Raw genomic sequence first — 23671 nt, forward strand, 5'->3', positions numbered from 1 at the left:
CGGACTGGCCGGGCACCTCTCCTGACCCGAGCATGACCGCGTGATGGATTACTATGCAGCGGTCAAGCTCCGCTCAGGAGAGCCGACAGCCAGTACAAGGTTTACGATGCGATTCTCGCACGAGAAATACGACAGTGTGATTCCAGCCTTATTCTGACTCACACGTGTCACACAGGCAGCAGGTAAACGAAAGAGGACCATGTCGTTCTCCAAACTACCAGCTAATTCATGCTTCCCGAACCCTGGGAGCTTTAGTCTCCCTAATGGGTGAAGAACCATGTGGAACTCAGAGAAAACATAACATTTAGGGCTCATGCCCACTTGCGATTACATCGGATGAATGCAATCCAATAAAAAATTGGTCCGAATTCAATCCGATGTTATTTGATGATTGTGTGCTCATGCTACTATTGTCATCAAAAATCGGATTGCATCCCGGAATAGAAGTCGATGGGTGCAACAACAAAAAAAGCGCACAGCACTCAGACCATGCGAGTGCTGTCCAATTCTTAAACAGCCGGGGCCTTTGAAAAGCGGGCAAAATATATATAGATAGATGTACACACACACACACACATATATACAGACCTCTATCCTGTGTGTGTGTGTATATATATATATATATAATATATATATATATATATATATATATATATATATATATATATATATATATATATATAAAAATCAGCAAATGAAGGCAGCACTCCAAGTCTTCATGAAGGTAAAAAAAGGTGTCTTTTATTGAACCCACATCTCTGTGCGACGTTTCGGCTCACACTGAGCCTTTTTCAAGGCTTGAAAAAGGCTCAGTGTGAGCCGAAACGTCGCACAGAGATGTGGGTTCAATAAAAGACACCTTTTTTTACCTTCATGAAGACTTGGAGTGCTGCCTTCATTTGCTGATTTTTGTATTTATGTGGGCAGATGAGTGGACCAATCTGCCCAGAAGGCCTGGCACCCACCGGTGAGCATTGTGCTGTTCCAATTTTTTATGATATATATATATATATATATAAAATTTTATAATACAGTTTTGCGGCGTGCACGTGTTCACATTAGGAGTGCTGGTTGGCTTTTTTTCTCTATTCAGTCATTGGATGCTGGCTGCCTCCAGGCTGATCTTGCACTCCTCCCATTGACCGCAGGTGGCTGGGAACGGAAGCATCGCGAGGAGCGGGAAGGCTGCGAGGGACGCCGAAAGGTGAGAATATCACGATTTATTATTTTAATTTTTTTTCATTTTTTTTTTATCAAGAATTACCGTATATACTAGAGTATAAGCCGAGACCCCTAATTTTGACACACAAAACTGGGAAAACTTAATGACTCGAGTATAAGCCTAGGGTGGAAAATGCAGCAGCTACTGGTAAATTTCAAAAATAAAAATAGATACCAATAAAAGTAAAATTAATTGAGACATCAGTAGGTTGTGTTTTTGAATATCCATATTGAATCAGGAGCCCCGTATAATGCTCCATACAGTTCATGATGGGCCCCATAAGATGCTCCATACAAAATAGACCCCAAATAATGCTCCATAAAGTTTATGATGGACCCCATAAGATGCTCCATATTAAAATATGCCCCATATAATGCTGCACAAATGTTGATTATTGCCCGATAAGAGGCTCCATAGGAAATTTGCCCCATATAATGCTGCATAAAAGAAGATTATGGCCCCATAAAATGCAGTTTATGCTGATATTAACTGTACAGTATATCTGCTGCTGCAATAAAAAAAAAAATGACATACTTGCCTCTCGTCACTGTCCGCTGCTCTTCAGCGTCCTCCGCAGTGACTATTCAGGCAGAGGGTGGCGCACACCAACCACGTCATCGCGCCCTCTTACCTGAACGTCCGACAGAGGACGCGTAAGACTGAGTCCGGCAGTGGAATGAGGAGAAGTGAATATCGCGCAATGCGCATATACTCGCCTGCTCCTGGCGCGGTGCCTGCACGTCCCTGGTTTTCCCTATGGGAATGGAGTCACGTCCATATTCATTAGTGTAATGAGCAGTACCACGTGACAGCTCAACACGGGAAGAAGCTGCCGGCGCCCGGAGAAGCAGGGACCGCGCCGGGAGCAGGTGAGTATGATTAGACAGCTGCCGCTCTCCCTCCCCTGCCGAATCCTGGGAATGACTAGAGTATAAGCCGAGAGGGGCAATGTCAGCCTAAAAACATGGGCTGAAATTCTCGGCTTCTACTCGAGTATATACGGTATATGGTTCCCAGTCCCTGGAGGAGAGTCTCCTCTCCTCCACCCTGGGTACCAACCGCACATGATCCGCTTACTTCCCACATGGTGGGCATAGCCACATGCGGAAAGTAAGTGGATCAATGCATTCCAATGTGTGCGGAATCTCCACGATTCCGCACAAGGAATTAACACGCTGCGTTTTTTTCCAGAATGCAATTCCGCCACGGAAAAAAACGCAACGTGCACAAAAATTGCGGATTGCATTCTAATAATAGGATGCTTAATGTATGCTTTTTTTTCACGGTGTTATTGCGTTTTTATAGCGAAAAATCCTGAATGTGTGCACATAGCCTAAAGCTCCCATGGTTCGGGAAGCATGAATTAACTAGCAGTCTTGGAGAATGACATGGTCCTCTTTCTTTTACCTACTGCCCTTGTGAAAACTTTCAGAATAAATGCAAACAGCGGCACCTATCCAGCTGCCAAATCTTGTGATATATACACTGCTCAAAAAAATAAAGGGAACACTTAAACAGAATATAACTCCAAGTAAATCAAGCTTCTGTGAAATCAAACTGTCCACTTAGGAAGCAACACCGACCGTTTGATAATCAATTTCACATGCTGTTGTGCAAATGGAACAGACAACAGATGGAAATTATTGGCAATCAAGACACACTCAATAAAGGAGTGGTTCTGCAGGTGAGGATCACAGACCACATCTCAGTACCAATCCTTCCTGGCTGATGTTTTGGTCACTTTTGAATGTTGGTTGTGCTTTCACCCTCGTGGTAGCATGAGACGGACTCTACAACCCACATAAGTGGCTCAGGTAGTGCAGCTCATCCAGGATGGCACATCAATGTGAGCTGTGGCAAGAAGGTTTGCTGTGTCTGTCAGCGTAGTGTCCAGCAGCTGGAGGCGCTACCAGGAGACAGGCCAGTACACCAGGAGACGTGGAGGGGGGCCGTAGGAGGGCAACAACCCAGCATCAGGACCGCTATCTCAGCCTTTGTGAAAGGATGAGCTCTGCCGGAGCCTTGCAAAATGAACTCCAGCAGCCCACAAATGTGCATGTGTCTGCACAAACTGTTAGAAACCGACTCCATGAGGATGTTCTGAGTGCTCGACGTCCACAGATGGGGAACTTCACCACTGGCGCCCTGTGCTCTTCACAGATGAAAGAAGTTCACACTGAGCACATGTGACAGATGAGTCTGGAGACGCCGTGGAGAGTGATCTTCTGCCTGCAACATCCTTCAGCATGACCAGTTTGGCAGTGGGTCAGTAATGGTGTGGGGTGGCATTTCTTTGGAGGGGCGCACAGCCCTCCATGTGCTCGCCAGAGGTAGCCTGACTGCCATTAAGTACCGAGATGAGATCCTCAGACCGCTTGTGAGACTGTATGCTGGTGCAGTTGGCCCTGGGTTTGTCCTGAATTAGGAGGATGCCAGACCTCATGTGGCTGGAGTGTGTCAGCAGTTCCTGCAAGATGAAGGAATTGAAGCTATGGACCGGCCCACCCGTTCCCCAGACCTGAATCTGATTGAACACATCTGGGACATCATGTCTCGCACCATCCAACGTCATGTTGCACCACAGTCTGTCCAGGAGATGACGGATGCTTTAGTCCAGTTCTGGCAGGAGATCCCTCAGGAGACCATCTGCCTCCTCATCAGGAGCATGCCCAGGTATTGTAAGGAGGTCGTACAGGCACGTGGAGGCCACACACACTACTGAGCATCATTTCCTTGTCTTGAGGCATTTCCACTGAAGTTGTATCATACTGTAACTTCATTTTCCTCTTTGACTTTGAGCATCATTCCAACTCTAGACCTACGTGGGATATTAGCTGATATTTACGTTGATAATTTTTAGGTTTTATTGTTCTCAACACTTTCCACTATGTAATAAAGATTTACAACAGGAATATTTCATTCAGTGATATCTAGGATGTGGGATTTTAGTGTTCCCTTTATTTTTTGAGCAGTGTATGCAGCGCCCCAGAGATCTGGTCGTTGCAGTATGACACTCTGCCACTAAGGGGAGTGATGGTACGTCTGATGGCACTGAAGGAATTCTCCTGACCAGGTATCACCAGCACACATTACACTTCACACTCCGGCTACTAGGGGGAGCAAAAGGCTTTATTTATTGGGCCCCTCCTCACACTGGTAAAACTAGGGGTTGGATAGAAAGTTAGTCAGAAGCTGACTGGGTTGAATTCAGGCAACATCCCGTGGCAGGGGGTGTTGCAGGGAGAAGGCACAGGGGGGTCCCTGTCAGGCGTGGGAACCTGGCAGGTGTCTAGCGAACAGAACGTTACGGAACCGCGCCTGCACCTCCTTGCGGCGGTATCCTAAGAAAGAGACAAGAAAGGAAAGATATTGTGGAACAGTGTAAACGAGATCTAGCAAAAAGGAGTACCAGTAGGAGTCGTGCCGTGAGACCGAGGCAACATCCTATTGAGGCGCGTAGCCGGTGGCCGGAACACCGCGGAAGTAACTGACTCTAGGCCTTACTTCAAACTCCGCAGGACAGTTAATTATAGGTTGGCTGTCTACCTTAAATTTCCTAAGAAGACATAGGGGGCAACATTGGGAGAGGGGCGTCTCTAGGGTCCCGGAAGACCTCCAAGCCTTCCCGTCATACGGGTGCGTCCTAGCCAAAACATACTGGGGGACGAGAAACTAGCAACATCTGGAACTAACGAGAGAGAGAGAGCTGTAAAGAACGAACGAAACGAGAACAGCAGTTGTGAGGACTATTCCGAATGCTCAGCAGGGTAGGACTACAACACACAGGCGCTAGTGGTGGACAACGATTTCCATCTGCGAGGGAAACTCTGGAAGTGCCCATCAGACCGGCCTGTCTCTGCTAGCCCTGTTAAACGTACTCTGGATTGAGGATCCTGAAGTCTTCAGTAAAGAGGTAAAGAGACTGCAACCTTGTGTCCTCGCTATTGCCTGCACCTCACACCATCACTATCCACCTTACTGGGAAGCCTTGGGGACATACTTCACCTGTGGGAAGGTATACCATCCAGCTGCAATTCCATCACCCCAGCGGACCCCACAGCAGCGTCGGTCACCCTGACCGAACACCACAGGTGGCGTCACGAACCCCTGACAGACTAGATCACCTTTATTGGATGCCCCTTAGCAGGGTCACGGACTGGGTCTAGCCACCGTAACAGCCTCAGAACCGAACCAAAGAGGCCCGGTACCGAGAACGCGTGGCCCTGTGTCTGGGGGTGATACATGTATATTAGTCTTTATATTTCATAGGGAGATAGATAGAATAGCCGCTAATTGATTTGTCCACTTCTGTAAAATCACTGCTAGAGCCGACAGGATAGAAGACATGGAGTACATACAGTAAATAGATTCAGAATAGTTTGATATATAGATGTCAGTGACAAATCCAATTAGTGTGTGTGTGTAAATTAGGGGACATGTATGTAATTAATAAAAGATTCTTTTTGGGGAATAAAATGGGTGGGTTCCCGTTCAATTTTTGGAACCAGCAGAGGGAAAGCAAATGACTGGGGGCAGATGTTTATAGCACAGGAAGGGGGTAATACCTATGGAGCTTCCCAGACTATTAATATCAGCTCACAACTGTATACTTAGCCTTTACTGGCTATTATAATTCCAGGTCACTCTTGAATTGGAGCTCTTTGCACCAAAGCCCGACCACATTTGAATTGACAACGCAAGTTCTTAACTACATCATATGATGGGGAATCATCACCATAAACCTCTTTCATCTCATTGAACGTCTCCTTTGGTGTGCTGTTATGTTTGCTAATGACAGGTGTTATGAAGGCAATCCAGAAACACAGTGTGCCTAGCGATCAGAGCGCACACAGTGATCTGACAAATACCCAAAAATACAAGAACGAGCTCTGAGACGTGGAAACTCTGTAGACTGCACACCTGATCCTATCCTAAACACAACTAAAAGCGGCTGTGGATTGCGCCTAACAACTACCTAGGCAACTCGGCACAGCCTAAGAAACTAGCTAGCCTGAAGATAGAAAAATAGGCCTGACTTGCCCCAGAGAAATTCCCCAAAGGAAAAGGCAGCCCCCCACATATAGTGACTGTGAGTAAGATGAAAAGACAAAACGTAGGGATGAAATAGATTCAGCAAAGTGGGGCCCGATATTCTAGGACAGAGCGAGGACAGTAAAGCGAACTTTGCAGTCTACAAAAAACCCTAAAGCAAAACCACGCAAAGGGGGCAAAAAAAAACCCACCGTGCCGAACTAACGGCACGGCGGTACACCCTTTGCGTCTCAGAGCTTCCAGCAAAACAAAAGACAAGCTGGACAGAAAAAAAGCAACAAAAAAGCAAAAAGCACTTAGCTATACAGAGCAGCAGGTCACAGGAACAATCAGGAGAAGCTCAGATCCAACACTGAAACATTGACAAGGAGCAAGGATAGCAGCATCAGGCGGAGTTAAGTAATGAAGCAGCTAACGAGCTCACCAGAACACCTGAGGGAGGAAGCTCAGAAGCTGCAGTACCACTTGTGACCACAGGAGTGAATTCAGCCACAGAATTCACAACAGTGTGCGGCCTTTCAAGTAAAGGAACATGATGACTGCTCTGTATTCCACTGGGTCCATTATCAAACCTCACACCACGTCAGCACCTGTAAAATCAAGACCGTTATCAGTTCTAGGTTGCAAATTTGCACACAACCCATAGGGACTTGCATCATTACACATGTGAAGTTTCAGCGTCCTGTGCTAAATAGAAGTGGGTCAGGGGAGAATGACCTGATGAGGCTTCCCTGTTTAAAGTTCTGTATAGGAGATGCACTTCAGACCCTAATTCAGATAGTTCTCATAATCTCACATGGTTTGTGGCACCATGTTCTTTCCATGTGATGATAATGGATTTGATGGTGATCATCAGAGATTGGGATATTTTTATTTTTTTATAACCCAACCCTGACTTGTTTTTCTCAACGGTTTTGTCCCTGACTTGTTTGGAGATCTCCTTGGTCTTCATGGTTGTGTTTGGTTAGTGGAGCCTCTTGCCTAATGGTCTTCCAGCCTATGTGTTCTTTCAGAAAAGGTGCGTATATACTGACCATGTGACACGGATATTACACACAGGTGGACTTACTTTCACTAAGCATGTGACTTGTGAAGATTATTGCTTGCACCGCAAATTTTTAGGCCTTCTTAGCAAATGGAGTGAATACATATGAACGTGCTATTATCCAGAAAAATGAAGGCAGCACTCCAATAGAGAAAAATAAATGTGGTTTATTGGCCCATGTGCAACGTTTCAGTCCAGGATGTGGACCTTTCTCAAGCCAATTTTTAGTTATTTGATCCCATAAACTTAATTTATGCCTATATTTTCACTTCGCCAACTTAGACCATTTAGTGCTTATGCATCACACGCAAATCAGATTCCAAATATAATTAAACACAAGTTGTAATGTCACAAAATAAGGAAGGTTAAAAAAAAAAAAAGTGAATTCTTTTTCAATCCACTGTATGTAATTGTTCGGTGTTTTTACTATTTCTGTACTATGTTTTCTGCCTCCTATGGACTCATCTATGAACTTTTTATTCCTTCAATTGCTATAAGTTTAGAAATTCTGAATGATGCTTGTGTAGTTTTCTAAAACCTCATATTATGTTTTTCTCGGTTTTTAGATGGAATTTACAATTCAGCATGAATGGAATGGTGCCCGCTTGCCGCATGAGCCGGTAAAAGTCTGTCTACAGCCAGCGCCTGAAGGCTTGCGGATGCAGGTTTCTGCCCCATTTTTTAATGACCCTCCGGCCCCTCAAGGCCCAGCAGGAGAACCCTTCAATGCACTCTGGAACTATGAAGGTTTGTATACAGTATATACTTCTGTTGTGCGTAATGTACAATATGTAAAATGATGTCATATTTTTATTAGCCTTTTATTACACATGGCTTTTCCAATGGTACAGCTACAGCCTGAGCCCAGAAAGGAAAGAAATGAGCGTTAATGTGCCAGGGATAATATTAGTGATCCTTGCTTACAGGGTAAAGGTTAATGTAAAGACTTCATCTATGCGCAGCTTGTCTTGTAGACTCCTATATTTGGATTTCATTGATCATGTTGTCTGAGGGTACGAATATGATTTTCCTTTTTATGCTATAACATAGGTCAGTAGGCACATATCTGCCATAGTTAAAAGTAAAGAAAGAAGAGAAAGACCAGAGTCTAGAAAGATGGACTCTTTTATTCAGTAAAGATCATGTATATTCCACGGAGAGTCTTAAGGAGCTCGCTAAAGGAAAATGGTGAACACATACATTAGCGTTCATTGATTCACCAAACAAAACCATGTCCAACAATACATGATCTATTCCATGAATAAGGCTGGCTTCACACTCGCATTCGGCAGCGTTATGAAGCTGCGCTGACTTGCGTCAAACGCAACATGTTAGGATTTTGTTGCGGTTCGCGCATCTTCAAAACGACGCATGCTGAGGTAGGCGGAGCTGAAGGAAGAGGCGTGGCAGTGGGCAGGGCTTCACGGAGGAAGCAGGCTGCCGTCCGCAGCCGTTCCGAACGCTAGTGTGAAGCTAGCGTAGCAGTACTGTAATGTAAGAATGATTTCTATTAACAGTAAATCTATTTATATAATTACCTTAAATTGTCTGTCATCCACTTCCGTCTGGACATCCTCGAATCCCACAATCCACCGCGTGCACCGGAAGTACGCCGACCACCATATTGGAATACCCAAGTGATGGGTATTCCAATATGGCACCTACTGCTGGTACTAGACCCTTGCGCAGTACCACCAGCGGGTCATCTTCGGACCCACCGCTGCTGGGACTCCCCCATTGCAACAACCCCACGCCGCAAGGACCACTCCCCACAGCTGGGTTCCAGGCCACCAGAGCACATGTAGCGGCGGTGCCTGCGGACAGCACTTCTCGCACAGAGCTGGACACCTGCCCAGTCATTGTGCCGCAGCCGTTGCACTACATAGAGAGCATAGGTGGAGCTCAGCACAGTGAGTGCATGGCGGCAGAAGAGACGCACACACCGGTATCCGCACACACCCGGAACATGGGCACCGATAGCGGCGCAACCAGGACCCTGCTGGATGGAGTGGCCACCCCGCACATGGGCAACCTGATGAACTGGGGGCGGCTGAAGAAGAAATGTGTGGTCAGCCCCAGCGAGGAGGTGAGTGTGACCTGGCCGCGTCCTGCCGCCCTCAATGCAGACCTGACAGCTGCACCGCACAGGGCATGATGGAAGACCTCTCATAAATGTGTTTAAATTTATTTATTTTTTTAAATATGCTGTTGCAAGGCCACGAACTGCAGTAACAGCCACAACTGCGCACTCTACCTGCGCATGTGACACGGCTGTTACTGCGCCTGCGTGGGGAATAGTGGAGACGTGTATGTCACTTGCGCAGGCGCAGTTCGTGCAAATTTCACCGCACTCCCGATGCGATAGCATCCGGCCTATTTCTAGTGTAAGATAAACACTTCTAACGTATGGGAACTTTTTCTAGAGACCATTTTTAATGTAGTACTGTATTGTAGCCGTGATTCAGAATTGAGAACTTTTCCATATCTTATGTCTCTTTCACACGTCCCCATTTTCTTGTCTGAGTGCTATCCATGGTTTTCACAGATCACGCTCGTACCCATGATATTCTATGGGGTTGTGCACATGTATGTATGTTTTTTTTTTTTTTTTTTTTCTCCTCTGACCAAATGGCCCTCGGGAATTATTGGATAGATGTCCGATTTTTGATCCAAGAGTCAGATCGAAATCAGCAATGCAAGTCTATGGGTCCGTATAACTGATTTCTGAAGAACGGAGGCAGCGATTAGATCATTAAAGCTGTAATAAATTTTTATAGGGACTTTGTTCTCTACAATGCAATGGCCCCTTGTCACCATTTCCTTTTTAAAGTCCCTTTTCTTTCGATGTCTGGCGGTATTTTACACAAGTTTAAAAAATTGTCATTGTTTTTTGTATTTTTTTTGTGTGACTTTTTACTGCAAAAGGTCGAACGTTTTGAAAACTGGCACAAAAATTGTGCCAAAACATGGATAACTTCACTCGAGAAAGGATCTAGAGTACATTAGCTACAAATTTTTCGATTTTTTTCGAAAAGTCTCAATTGAAGAATCAAGTGAAAACATTGGGGAAACCCTTAACTCCAACCCCAGGACAAATAATAGACTCTTAAAATGGAAAGGTCAACATGGCCCAAACAAAAAGGAGTGCAAAACCCTAAACTCTACAATGCAACAATGAATCGGGCCCTACTAGTTTACATTGTCAGGTTCCCTTTATATTAAATCATGTAGCGATACAATTCTACTGGAATGTCTTTTGCGACTGTTTAATACTTTCCTGGCGACAAGTAAATAATCTGAATGATTAGTCGATGTCCAGCTGCATCCACGCTTTTCTGCGTGACCATCAAACAATACTTTGCGCTACATCCCTGTAACTTGCTTGCCGTACCGCGGCAGTTGACACAATTTTCCAGATTGACTGCTAGCATTGTATATTTGAGAACCCGGTTTGTGCTCAGTGGGATTAATTAGTGGTTCATTCATTCTTGTGCCAATTGACATCACTAATAATTAACCCAGCGGGAGTCTGTTGTGAAGCCCTGACCTTAGCGATCAGTGCTGTTGATTCTCACAGTGGAGAATAGCTAACCATCCCTGCTGTTGTTCTGCTAAAAGAGGGCAAGCCCATGGAGACATGACTGGATTTAAAAGAAAAACTAAAGATAAACTACAGATAAGTACTATTGAATGTAATTTACCTGACAGCACTGTGCATAGGCCTACCTGGTAAAGTGATGTATGATGTATTGTAATCAAGGGACGTATTTAAATAAGGTGGCAAATCTCAAATGGACTGATGTCTTATTGTTGGCGTTCAATCATGACCATAATTACCAAATGGAGCCACTTTATTTTATTTTATATGGATAGCCCACTTACCACGGATCAAGCAACACATGGAATACACAATTGGGTATAGAAGGATTTGACATATTTATAATGTCTCCTCTGTACACCAGTTCAATGAATTGGATTTAATGACCTTGCTCTCTGATCACCTGGTGGAGTGTATTCTCTAAGCCGCAGGTCAGGGTGAGCAGCACGAACCGGTTGATGCAATATAGTTGGACAGTCTGAACATCATCACTGGAGCAACCAGTCGACACCAGGAGTAGTGTGGGACGTCAGACGTGGATTTGCTGAATTATATAGAAAATGTTTAGCACAGCCAAAGGGAGGAGGTGCACGGTCATAGGTTCCCAAGCCTTTATGTAAAATGTACGTGACTAGCACACTCCAAAAGTGTTGTGATGCAAAGTGGGTTTTTTTATTTACATACAGTATTCACAAACGTTTCGGTCATTACTGGACCTTCATCAGTGTGCTGAAGGGAAATATATACAGAGAAAGTGACATCCAATGTATAAAAAAAGAACAAAATATGAAAATAAACATACGGTGAACAAAAAAAACTGAAAAAAACAAAAGTATATACATCACATGGGACAATGCAGTCATGATTGAGAATAATAAAACCCAACTCCAATAAAGAGACATCAAACAAGATAGCCGAGATATGAAGGCTGCACAGATTGAACGTATGCGAATAAAGATAAGGTAGTGTATTACGGAGAAAAATGAGGGGTTACGGTAGGAGGGGGTGGTGGGGTGGGAAAACATATAAGAAAGAAAAACCTACCTAATATACTAGTATGCTTAGAGAAGCCCCGAGTAGCAAGGTTAGATTGCATCTAAAAAGAGGGGTCAATATGCGAAGTTGAGGTGATAATAAGAGTGAATATATAGGCTACGTGAACAAATGTGGATTTGCTGAATGGCACATGGAACAGAGAGCATTAGTGGAGTGGGTACCTCAGAGCAGCAGAGCCATGTAGATTGGCACCATGGAGAAGCAAAGCAGGCAGCATCTTGGAACAACAGAGCTGAGTCGACAATTGGGCATCTACTTGTAACAGAGCTGAATTGTGAGCATCTTGGAAGAACAGAGCCTAGATTGCAGTCAGGCACTTTGATGCAGTAGGACCAAAAGTGTGGACTGCACCTTGGGACAGCAGAGCCTATTTGGAAGACAGGTACATAGTTATAGCAGAACTCCATGTACTCCTTTAATACAGCAGAGATGAGTTGCATTTACCTTGCAGCAGAGCCTAGTATACAGACAGCACCTTGGGACAGCAGAGGGGTGTTTGCCCATCCATAACAGAGCTTCATTAGACAAGTGATCAAAATTTAGAACATACATGACAGCAGCCTGTGCCACTATCTGAATATGTGCAGCCACCCGAATGGGCCTTAGGAAGATGATGGGTTACTATAGTAACCAAATGTGCAGAAAAGCAGAATGAGCCTGTCTTGGCAGGGAGAAGATGTGCGAACCGGCCCTGGAACCTAGTCAGAAGAGTAACAGACATCAAGATAGTCTACATTTTAATTATCGGCTTTATTTTAATTTTGTGGATTTTTCGCAGATTTCCCGCTATTTAATGCATTGGGTAGCTATGATAAAAACTGCGAAAAACGCGCAGAAAAAAATGTGAAAAAGACACATGCGGATTTCCTGCAGAAAAAGTCCGGTTTTGTTCAGGAAATTTCTGCAAAGAATCCTGACGTGTGCACATAGCCTTAGAGTGTGCTTGACGCTATGAAGGGGGTCTCCAATCAAGGACATTAATTATGGGTTTGTCCACTTTAGCGGTCTTCTCTTCTTTTCCGGGCTCTTTCTATTTTTGCTGAACTCGTCAGTTCATTCCTTTTTTGTTTTTAAGCATTTTTTAATTCCCTTTTGGGTCAGTAGTTTTTTTCCATTTCTCTAGTAAGATTGTTCTTATTTTTAATATTTAGAATGTTATTCCCATGTCTTCCTTTCATAAATGAACTTGGAATGAATCAATTAGTGCGCTGTCCACCTAAGGCGGGGCACCGGAAACAAACAGGGGCAACCAAGCTACACTGTTTCTGCAACTTTCCTTCCATCATTGTAATTCCTAGTGTAATATTAAAGAAACAAAACAAAAAACCCTTGAATGAAAGCTGAAAGTCCACATGTCCGTCACATCCTGAAGGCTTTGTTTCATATAGTATCCGTTTTCTTTTTACAGAATGCATACTGCGTGGTAGGCACATTTACCTTTCCGGAGACTTGGAAATCTACTTGACAACTCCATGACTTTCCCAGGAGCACATTTTTAGAATAGAATGACTGAGGCACACTTTTTTTGCCTAAGCGCATAAATGTATTCTTGTCGATAATTCAAAGTCTCCTTACCCAACATCCTGTCTGGTTTTAGAAAGAAATCCTTCTTTATCTGCTTTTCACACATACTTTTAAATGATATCTTAGCTTTAGATTGTTAATTGCTAAAATGCCTTTTAGAGAAGGGTGACACAAGCAACAAAAAGTGCGTTCCTTCTTTTCCTTCCTATCTCAATTCCTTCTTCAGTTTAGTCTCTTACACTGTTAACGGCTTATGTCAGATTTCCCATAGATCGAAACTAGCAGTGAATGCTAGCGTTTTTATAGCCTTTGTGACATTAAATTAACCTGAGATAATTAACTCATCCCATGTGATAGCAGTTCTAAGGAAAGTGCAATGAGAAGAAGAAAATTACCGGTTGATAAGTCTGCTCTTTCAAATGATAATGATGTAAAACCTGGAAAGAGTTTGATGTCACGATGAGTTATAATACATTGTTTATTCTATTATACAGCTTAAAATGTCACTTGGCTGAGATCTTGTTGTATATTGCATATGTCAAGCAATATAGTGTCATCATTATTATGCTATTCTGCAATCCTCTGTGAGTGTAGTGGCATTGCCTTGCACATGTCTTCCTGGTACATTGCCATCTACAGTCCAAGAAGTCACCACAGATCTTATAGACTGTGGAATGGGACTGTGAAGGTCCATACAAGTATATTTACTTAGGAATTATGCATTCATCACATGAAACTGCTTAGTACCAATATTAAGGAGAGCTGTGAAGAGTATGGGGGATATAATTTCATGCCAATCGACTGTATCATATCTGGTCCGAGATTAGACTGCCTTCAAAATATGAAGCAGAGACAGGACACCTGGCTCAGCAGGTGGCCCAGCTTCAAAAGTTCGCAGTGGGAAAACTCCCACGCCTAGCTTGGACCAAAGCTTTTCTGGCTGGACGAACCCCTGTTGGGAGCCCAAGCTGCTTATTTAACCAAAAAACTCCTCACACTCCCCCTTCCACAGACTGACCGGAGCAATTAAGAACCATTTCCCAGTTACATTTTTGAGATCTCTGGAACGAGACGAATGCCTGCCGGGGATTACATAGTAACATAGTAACATAGTTAGTAAGGCCGAAAAAAAGACATTTGTCCATCCAGTTCAGCCTATATTCCATCATAATAAATCCCCAGATCTACGTCCTTCTACAGAACCTAATTGTATGATACAATATTGTTCTGCTCCAGGAAGACATCCAGGCCTCTCTTGAACCCCTCGACTGAGTTCGCCATCACCACCTCCTCAGGCAAGCAATTCCAGATTCTCACTGCCCTAACAGTAAAGAATCCTCTTCTATGTTGGTGGAAAAACCTTCTCTCCTCCAGACGCAAAGAATGCCCCCTTGTGCCCGTCACCTTCCTTGGTATAAACAGATCCTCAGCGAGATATTTGTATTGTCCCCTTATATACTTATACATGGTTATTAGATCGCCCCTCAGTCGTCTTTTTTCTAGACTAAATAATCCTAATTTCGCTAATCTATCTGGGTATTGTAGTTCTCCCATCCCCTTTATTAATTTTGTTGCCCTCCTTTGTACTCTCTCTAGTTCCATTATATCCTTCCTGAGCACCGGTGCCCAAAACTGGACACAGTACTCCATGTGCGGTCTAACTAGGGATTTGTACAGAGGCAGTATAATGCTCTCATCATGTGTATCCAGACCTCTTTTAATGCACCCCATGATCCTGTTTGCCTTGGCAGCTGCTGCCTGGCACTGGCTGCTCCAGGTAAGTTTATCATTAACTAGGATCCCCAAGTCCTTCTCCCTGTCAGATTTACCCAGTGGTTTCCCATTCAGTGTGTAATAGTGACATTGATTCCTTCTTCCCATGTGTATAACCTTACATTTATCATTGTTAAACCTCATCTGCCACCTTTCAGCCCAAGTTTCCAACTTATCCAGATCCATCTGTAGCAGAATACTATCTTCTCTTGTATTAACTGCTTTACATAGTTTTGTATCATCTGCAAATATCGATATTTTACTGTGTAAACCTTCTACCAGATCATTAATGAATATGTTGAAGAGAACAGGTCCCAATACTGACCCCTGCGGTACCCCACTGGTCACAGCGACCCAGTTAGAGACTATACCATTTATAACCACCCTCTGCTTTCTATCACTAAGCCAGTTACTAACCCATTTACACACAATTTCCCCCAGACCAAGCATTCTCATTTTGTGTACCAACCTCTTGTGCGGCACGGTATCAAACGCTTTGGAAAAATCGAGATATACCACGTCCAATGACTCACCGTGGTCCAGCCTATAGCTTACCTCTTCATAAAAACTGATTAGATTGGTTTGACAGGAGCGATTTCTCATAAACCCATGCTGATATGGAGTTAAATAGTTATTCTCATTGAGATAATCCAGAATAACATCCCTCAGAAACCCTTCAAATATTTTACCAACAATAGAGGTTAGACTTACTGGCCTATAATTTCCAGGTTCACTTTTAGAGCCCTTTTTGAATATTGGCACCACATTTGCTATGCGCCAATCCTGCGGAACAGACCCTGTCGCTATAGAGTCCCTAAAAATAAGAAATAATGGTTTATCTATTACATTACTTAGTTCTCTTAGTACTCGTGGGTGTATGCCATCCGGACCCGGAGATTTATCTATTTTAATCTTATTTAGCCGGTTTCGCACCTCTTCTTGGGTTAGATTGGTGACCCTTAATATAGGGTTTTCATTGTTTCTTGGGATTTCACCTAGCATTTCATTTTCCACCGTGAATACCGTGGAGAAGAAGGTGTTTAATATGTTAGCTTTTTCCTCGTCATCTACAACCATTCTTTCCTCACTATTTTTTAAGGGGCCTACATTTTCAGTTTTTATTCTTTTACTATTGATATAGTTGAAGAACAGTTTGGGATTAGTTTTACTCTCCTTAGCAATGTGCTTCTCTGTTTCCTTTTTGGCAGCTTTAATTAGTTTTTTAGATAAAGTATTTTTCTCCCTATAGTTTTTTAGAGCTTCAATGGTGCCATCCTGCTTTAGTAGTGCAAATGCTTTCTTTTTACTGTTAATTGCCTGTCTTACTTCTTTGTTTAGCCACATTGGGTTTTTCCTATTTCTAGTCCTTTTATTCCCACAAGGTATAAACCGCTTACACTGCCTATTTAGGATGTTCTTAAACATTTCCCATTTATTATCTGTATTATTAGTTCTGAGGATATTGTCCCAGTCTACCAGATTAAGGGCATCTCTAAGCTGGTCAAACTTTGCCTTCCTAAAGTTCAGTGTTTTTGTGACTCCCTGACAAGTTCCCCTAGTGAAAGACAGGTGAAACTGTACAATATTGTGGTCGCTATTTCCTAGATGCCCGACCACCTGCAGATTTGTTATTCTGTCAGGTCTATTAGATAGTATTAGGTCTAAAAGTGCTGCTCCTCTGGTTGGATTCTGCACCAATTGTGAAAGATAATTTTTCTTGGTTATTAGCAGAAACCTGTTGCCTTTATGGGTTTCACAGGTTTCTGTTTCCCAGTTAATATCCGGGTAGTTAAAGTCCCCCATAACCAGGACCTCATTATGGGTTGCAGCTTCATCTATCTGCTTTAGAAGTAGACTTTCCATGGTTTCTGTTATATTTGGGGGTTTGTAACAGACCCCAATGAGAATTTTGTTACCATTTTTCCCTCCATGAATTTCGACCCATATGGACTCGACATCCTCATTTCCTTCGCTAATATCCTCCCTTAAAGTGGACTTTAGACAAGACTTTACATAGAGACAAACCCCTCCTCCTCTCCGATTTTTACGATCCTTTCTAAACAGACTGTAACCCTGTAAGTTAACTGCCCAGTCATAGCTTTCATCTAACCATGTCTCGGTTATTCCCACTATGTCAAAGTTACCTGTAGATATTTCTTCTTCTAGTTCTTCCATCTTGTTTGTCAGGCTTCTGGCGTTTGCAAGCATGCAGTTTAGAGGATTTTGTTTTGTTCCAATCTCCTCGCTGTGGATTGTTTTAGAAATGTTCTTACCTCCCTTCTGAGTATGTTTTCCTGGATCTTCTTTGTTCAAGTCTAATGTTTTTCTTCCCGTACCCTCTTCTTCTAGTTTAACGCCCTCCTGATGAGTGTAGCGAGTCTTCTGGCGAATGTGTGTTTCCCAGGTTTGTTGAGGTGTAGTCCGTCTCTGGCGAGGAGTCCATCGTACAAGTAATTCACACCGTGGTCCAGGAATCCGAATCCTTGTTGTCTGCACCATCGTCTTAGCCAGTTGTTTGCATCAAGGATCCTGTTCCATCTCCTGGTGCCATACCATAACTATTTTAGCACCCTGGGGCGGGGAGATGCGTAGAACAGCTTGTAGAAGCCAGATAGCAAAGCTGTGTTTTGTCTCGAAAAACATAACTGGGTTCATCCCGGACACAATGGCACCAAAACCACCTCCCTGTGACCTTCTGTAGAGTAGTTATGATCCATCATAGGTTTTGGACTTTCTGCTACCAGACCCAAGGGGAGGCAAACTAGGACCAACCCTTGAGAGGGAAAGGGAGTAACCGACCAAGTGGTTAATTGCTTGTGTGAGGCTGTGACCCATTATTCTAACAGAGATCACACCGTCTTATTGTGTTGGAAGAAATCGGAAACCGCTGACACCCCCACACCACCAAGGGGCAGTGCAGCACCATGGCTTAACGTTCAACTGGAAACTGACTATTGTATCATCTGTTTTATAGTTGTTGTACTGCCACTAGTAATGAGCGAATATACTCGAGATTTCCGAGCACGCTCGGGGGTCCTCCGAGTATTTTTTTTAGTGTTCGGAGATTTAGTTTTTCTTGCTACAGCTGAATGATTTACATCTGTTAGCCAGCATAAGTACATGTGGGGGTTGCCTGGTTGCTAGGGAATCCCCAGATGTAATCAAGCTGGCTAACAGATGTAAATCATTCAGCTGCGGCAAGAAAAACTAAATCTCCGAGCACTAAAAAATACTCGGAGGACCCCCGAGCATGCTCGAGAAATCTCGAGTAACGAGTATACTCGCTCATCACTAACTGCCACCTATATTTACATATCAGACCACTATATACTCTATGTATATCCATTGTGTATAGGAGGCGCCCCTGAGGGTCCAGTCGCCACAGAGTTTCTGGATTTTATTTTTGATATTCTATCTGTCAATGTTAAAATTAACCTACCCTTAAAATTATAGACTGTTCAAGTCTTTGTCAGTGGGCAAATTTACAAAATTAGCAAGGGGTCAAATACTTTTTTCCCCCACTGTATACACAAACACAATGTAGCACGTATTTAAGTGTGAAGGAGATGATACATGGTTTTCCAATTATTTTAAAATATAAATCTGAAAATTGTGACTTGCACTATAATCAACCACAAAATATTATCCTGAGTGATCAGTTGCCTCCAGAAGTCACATGATTAGTAAACAGAGTCCACCTTTTACGTAATTTATATATTTAATTTCAGTAGAACTACAGCTGTTCCTTGAAGACCTCAGAGGGGGGTCATTCCATGTCAAGTGAACCAATGATTTTTACCTCAATATTTTTAATTCTGTTGAGATTTTGTCATTTGGTAATAGTATGTCAGAGAATGCAAAATGTGAAGAAAAAAAAATGTAGACATTTTTTTTTCATTGATTTTCAAAGTTCGGAAAAAGTGCGAATTTCGGTGTTGCCTGCCTTATACATTTCTCCTCATAACTCAGGATAGAAAAAAGATAGAGAAACAAAATAAAGACCATTCTACTCCAGAACTGTACAGGATTTCACCAGATATGTCACAAGAGTATCTTTGATAATATTTTACCCATGTGAATGCAAATACAAAATTTTAAAACGCATTTCTGAAAAAAAACGTTTAATTTCAAAAACTGCACATGTGCCTGTTATGCTCCCAGCCACATCTGTACCAAGGCACAAGTTGGGATCGTGATGGGATCATAATTTAAAAAATAAAACTATTACAGTGTCAGTTCGAAAATCTCAAATTCAGATGTGTTCAGCCTGTGGTCTAACAGTGTGGAGTCTATATTTGCCAAATAATCCATGATTTTTAGATATTACTGTATTATTTTATTATGTTACAGCTTAGAAGCAGGAGAGGACAGAGGAGAAAGCTTTGTTAGGGCTGAGAATGACCAGGGGTAGACAGTGAATGCAGAGCAGATGACTGGCCGGCAGCTCCAGCCTTCAGAGGCCACATTCACACCAAATCTTAACACCCAGGAAACTCCTCTAATGGAGGGAGAAAAATATTCTTATCATCCAGTTCATGTATTGTACAAACCAGGACTACGAAGAGGAGGAGAGTTTGTGAAAACATCGGTCACAGGAAGCAGAACCCATCACACGGACTCTGCAATACCGGACTGTCATTCCATATAGTGAAAATAAAAACAAGGATTTTTTCATTCAGCAAAGACCATGAAGTCCATGACTTGGTAGAAGGCGGCACAAGATTGGCAATTGGTGACATAACTGGTGATGTTACCTGTGAATATGATTGGCGCTGGTGGCGGCTACTGGACTCTCCAAAGATTGTGAAAATGAAGAAGTAGAAGTGACTTTTTTGCACCTTCTGGTCCAGCGCCGTCCTTTGTGTATCCAAGAAAACCAGACATTGTAAAAGTTACAAAAATCAGATAGTAACTCAGGTGTAGCCGAGCACCATGACAGGCCGTCCATTGCTAGTAAGCGCTTAGGCTACTTTCACATTTCCGACTGTACGGGGCCGTCGCAAACATTCGGCCCGACGTACCGACGAACGTTGTGCTAAATTTAGCACAACGTGGGCAGCGGATGCAGTTTTACAGCGCATACCCTGCCCATTGTGATGAGTGGGGAGGAGGGGGCGAAGTTCCGGCCGCGCATGCGCAGTCAGAAATGGCGGACACGTCGCACAAAAAAAGTTACATTGAACTTTTTTTGTGCGTTGCGTCCGCCAAAACACGACGGATCTGTCGCAAGACGGATGCGACGTGTGCCCATCCATCGTGATCCGTCGCTAATACAAGTCTATGGGCAAAAAAGGAATCCTGCAAGCACATTTGCAGGATGCGTTTTTTGCCCATAACGACGGATTGCGACAGAGCCCAGAAGATGGAAGTGTGAAAGTAGCCTTATGGACAAGATGGCCTTTCACCCACTAGATGGGACAAATTGATGATAAAAGGCAAGTTTAAAAACCTACTATTAATTGTATGATTAGTTCATATTTTATAGGAGGATTTAAAGGGAACCTATCACCCCCAAAATTGATGGTGAGGTAAGCTCACCGTCATCAAGGGCTTATCTACAGAATTCTGTAATGCTGTAGATAAGCCCCCGATGTATCCTTAAAGAGGAGAAAAAGAGGTTAGATTATACTCACCAGGGGCGGTCCCACTGCGGTCTGGTCAAATGGGTGTCTCAGGTCCGCTCCGGCACCTCCCATCTTCATTCCATGACCCCCTCTTCTGGTCTTCACGCTCCCGTGCTGGCGTACTTTGTCTGCACTGTTGAGCGCAGAGCAAAGTACTGCAGTGCGCAGGCGCCGGGCCTCTCTGACCTTTCCGTGGCGTGAAGACCAGAAGAGGACGTCATGGAATGAAGATGGGAGGCGCCGGAGCGAACCTGAGACACCCATTTGACCAGACCGCAGCGGGAACGCCCCTGGGTGAGTATAATCTAACCTCTTTTTCTCCTCTTTCAGGTTACATCGGGGGCTTATCTACAGCATTACAGAATGCTGTAGATAAGCCCCTGATGCCGGTGAGCTTACCTCACCATCGATTTTGGGGGTGACCTGTTCCCTTTAACTACTGTACTATTCTTAACCCCTTCCCGACCCATGACGCCACGTAGGCGTCATGAAAGTCGGTGCCAATCCGACCCATGACGCCTATGTGGCGTCATGGAAAGATCGCGTCCCTGCAGATCAGGTGAAAGGGTTAACTCCCATTTCACCCGATCTGCAGGGACAGGGGGAGTGGTAGTTTAGCCCAGGAGGGGTGGCTTCACCCCCTCGTGGCTACGATCGTTCTGATTGGCTGTTGAAAGTGAAACTGCCAATCAGAGCGATTTGTAATATTTCACCTATTATAACTGGTGAAATATTACAATCCAGCCATGGCCGATGCTGCAATATCATCGGCCATGGCTGGAAATACTAATGTGCCCCCACCCCACCCCTCCGATCGCCCCCCCAGCCCCCCAATCTGGCCGGTACACTGCTCCGGCTCCCCTCCGTCCAGTGCTCCGCTCCCCCCTGTGCTCTTGTCCGCTCCCCCCGTGCTTCAATCACCCCCCCGTGCTCCAATCACCCCCCCGTGCTCCAATCACCCCCCCTGCACTCCGATCCACCACCCCCGTGCTCCGTTCCAGCCCCCCGTGCTCCGTTCCAGCCCCCCCGTGCTCCGTTCCACGCCCCCCGTGCTCCGTTCCACGCCTGCCGCGCTCCGATTCCCCCCCCGTGCTCCGATCCCCCCCCCCCCCCGTGGTCCCCCCCCACCCCATCATACTTACCGATCCTGCCAGGGTCCCGTCCGTCTTCTCCCTGGGCGCCGCCATCTTCCAAAATGGCGGGCGCATGCGCAGTGCGCCCGCCGAATCTGCCGGCCGGCAGATTCGTTCCAAAGTGCATTTTGATCACTGAGATAGATTATATCTCAGTGATCAAAATAAAAAAAATAATAAATGACCCCCCCCTTTGTCACCCCCATAGGTAGGGACAATAAAAAAATAAAGAAAAATTTTTTTTTCCACTAATGTTAGAATAGGGTTAGGGTTAGGGGTAGGGCTAGGGTTAGGGCTAGGGTTAGGGTTAGGGTTTCGGTATGTGCACACGTATTCTGGTCCTCTGCGGATTTTTCCGCTGCGGATTTGATAAATCCGCAGTGCTAAACCGCTGCGGATTTATGGCAGATTTACCGCGTTTTTTTTCTGCGCATTTCACTGCGGTTTTACAATTGCGATTTTCTATTGGAGCAGTTGTAAAACCGCTGCGGAATCCGCACAAAGAAGTGACATGCTGCGGAATGTAAACCGCTGCGTTTCCGTGCAGTTTTTCCGCAGCATGTGTACAGCGATTTTTGTTTCCCGTAGGTTTACATTGAACTGTAAACTCATGGGAAACTGCTGCGGATCCGCAGCGTTTTCTGCAGCGTGTGCACATACCTTTAGAATTAGGCTATGTGCACACGGTGCGGATTTGGCTGCGGATTGGCCGCTGCGGATTCGCAGCAGTGTTCCATCAGGTTTACAGTACCATGTAAACATATGAAAAACCAAATCCGCTGTGCCCATGGTGCGGAAAATACCGCGCGGAAACGCTGCGTTGTATTTTCCGCAGCATGTCAATTCTTTGTGCGGATTCCGCAGCATTTTACACCTGTTCCTCAATAGGAATCCGCAGGTGAAATCCGCACAACAAATGCTGGAAATCCGCGGTAAATTCAAAAATGGTGCGGAAATATCTCACACGAATCCGCAACGTGGGCACATAGCCTTAGGGTTAGGGTTGGAATTAGGGTTGTGGTTAGGGTTGTGATTAGGGTTATGGCTACAGTTGGGATTAGGGTTAGGGGTGTGGGGGGGGTTAGTGTTGGAGTTAGAATTGAGGGGTTACCACTGTTTAGGCACATCAGGGGTCTCCAAACGCAACATGGCGCCACCATTGATTCCAGCCAATCTCGTATTCAAAAAGTCAAATGGTGCTCCCTCACTTCCGAGCCCTGACGTGTGCCCAAACAGTGGTTTACCCCCACATATGGGGTACCAGCATACTCAGGATAAACTGCGCAACAATTACTGGGGTCCAATTTCTCCTGTTACCCTTGTGAATCTAAAAAAATGCTTGCTAAAACATCATTTTTGAGGAAAGAAAAATGATTTTTTATTTTCACGGCTCTGCGTTGTAAACGTCTGTGAAGCACTTGGGGGTTCAAAGTGCTCACCTTACATCTAGATAAGTTCCTTGGGGGGTCTAGTTTCCAAAATGGGGTCACTTGTGGGGGGTTTCTACTGTTTAGGCACACCAGGGGCTCTGCAAACGCAATGTGACGCCCGCAGACCATTCCATAAAAGTCTGCATTTCAAAACGTCACTACTTCAATTCCGAGCCCCAGCATGTGCCCAAACAGTAGTTTACCCCCACATATG

At 44.3% G+C, this 23671-nt stretch overlaps 1 protein-coding gene across 3 annotated transcripts in view; it reads left to right on the forward strand.

Annotated features, from left to right (window-relative positions):
- The window catches only part of LOC138656739 (UPF0462 protein C4orf33 homolog), a 140742-nt gene that overhangs the window by 53290 nt on the left and 63781 nt on the right, over positions 1 to 23671 (forward strand). For all 3 annotated transcript variants that reach the window (XM_069743947.1, XM_069743949.1, XM_069743948.1), the window contains exon 2: positions 7886 to 8066. In XM_069743947.1, coding sequence (XP_069600048.1) covers positions 7886 to 8066 — 181 coding nt within the window. The remainder of the gene's footprint in view (positions 1 to 7885; positions 8067 to 23671) is intronic.

Source organism: Ranitomeya imitator, chromosome 1 (assembly GCF_032444005.1).
Source record: "Ranitomeya imitator isolate aRanImi1 chromosome 1, aRanImi1.pri, whole genome shotgun sequence".
Taxonomy (NCBI): domain Eukaryota; kingdom Metazoa; phylum Chordata; class Amphibia; order Anura; family Dendrobatidae; genus Ranitomeya; species Ranitomeya imitator.